The following is a 1710-nucleotide window of genomic DNA, read 5'->3' on the forward strand; positions in this document are numbered from 1 at the left end:
TGTGTATATTGCAATGGAAAATACATCTCTTACTGGAAAGTTACAGTCATAAATGTATGAGAAATAGTTGTGAGCCCTGACAGGAGCTTAGGTTTCACTGTGAAGTCTCAGGAAGGTTTTAGGAAGAAAATACCTTGATTGGTTTACACTTTAGAAAGGTCATGCTAGTAGAATTGTACATAACGGATTAAGGAGCACAGATGTGGAGTGTGCAGCCTGACTAGAAATTATAACAGGAAAGCAAATGCAAATTATAATGACCTGAACTAATACACAGAAAGGGAGGATTGAGAGAAGTGTGCCAATCACAGCTATGATATGGAGGTAGATTCGTCTAAATTTGCTGACTAGTTACAGAAATAAAAGGTAAGAGGATAAATGGGTCTGTGGGAAAAGATCTAAAATTTAGATTTGACATGTTGGGATTAATTTTCTCTTCAGAATTCTGATGGACCAGGGTACGCCTTGCTGGATTTTCTTGTTCTGAGCCAGAGAGGGAGTTTAGTGTAAATGTGCTAGGTGGAGAGCCGTCGTTGTGTAAGTGGTAGATGAAACATTGAAGTGTTGCGAATGACTGTAAGCGGGAGGTAGCTTGTGAGAGAGTAGGAGAGGAATGCCGCTGTGCAAGGATTTTACGTGAACCAAGTCATAGAATGAAAAGGAAGGGTATGAGTGAGTCAAAAGGTAAAAGAGAAAAACACGGTGTCAAGGAAGCTAAGGGAAAACAGACATGTATCAAGAATGCCCCATATTGTAGGCTATCATATTCATTAATGATTCAGGTGATGGTTGAGGAAAAGCCAGTTCTTTGTCTTATGTAATGGGGGCTAGATTGAAAAGATTGCATTCATGCTCGAATGGGACAAATGTGGGAAAGCAGTTTTAAAAGAACTTAGTCTAGAATGTAAAGTTTTATGGAAAAATAATTCGTTTTCAGCAAAGAAATGAGACTTTCATGAGATACTTTATGTTGTTTGGAACTGAAGTGCTAGGTTAGGGATGAGAGTGAACTTGAAAAGTAGGATGAGTTAGAGAAGAATCTCAGTTCTGGACTTAGAGATAATCATCCAAAACATCTAATGTTTATAAAACAATTGGAGACATGGGTATGCTGTTGAGTTTTTTATGGGGTCAATTCATAAGTGACTTTCCATCTTTGCTTTTTCCAGTGATGAATTAGTTCACATGTATGTTATTCTACTATGTACATTTGGACAGAGAGAAGGATCTGATAACCACTGTCACGTATGTGAAAGTAACCTCTCTTAAATTACTGAATTTTTATTATAATGTGATTTTATAAAATTTTATCCAAATGTTTAGAAGAAAAATAAAATATATAGAGGTTTAATGAAGATATTTATGGGTATGTATATTTCATTGTGTTGTAGAGTGAGATTACAAGGTCGTCCTGATGTACACTTGAATATTAAAGCTCATGTGGCTGACCAGATTATTGAATTATTAAACATGACCGATGAGAAAAAATTGGAATGCATACACTTCGGCTGTGTTTTCTTTGGAACAGCAAAAATTGAACATGCACTTCTATACAATAATAGCCCAGAACCTATGAGCTGGGTGGCAGTAATGCAAAACGATTGTGTTGGAGAAGAGCTGGTAAGTAAATGGTGCAACACTGATATAACAGGTATGAGGCCTTGAAACAAATTGCTTTGAATCTACTGATAACCAGCACACTGTTTGTTT

General features: G+C 36.6%; 1 protein-coding gene across 1 annotated transcript in view; it reads left to right on the forward strand.

Moving 5' to 3' along the window:
* The window catches only part of LOC102019004, a gene marked incomplete in the record, with an annotated part of 405168 nt that overhangs the window by 9201 nt on the left and 394257 nt on the right, over positions 1-1710 (forward strand). Inside the window, 1 exon segment of the mRNA XM_005414632.2 lies at positions 1392-1620. Coding sequence (XP_005414689.2) covers positions 1392-1620 — 229 coding nt within the window.

This window comes from Chinchilla lanigera, unplaced genomic scaffold (assembly GCF_000276665.1).
Source record: "Chinchilla lanigera isolate Chin_1 unplaced genomic scaffold, ChiLan1.0 scaffold00192, whole genome shotgun sequence".
In the NCBI taxonomy this organism is placed as follows: Eukaryota; Metazoa; Chordata; class Mammalia; order Rodentia; family Chinchillidae; genus Chinchilla; species Chinchilla lanigera.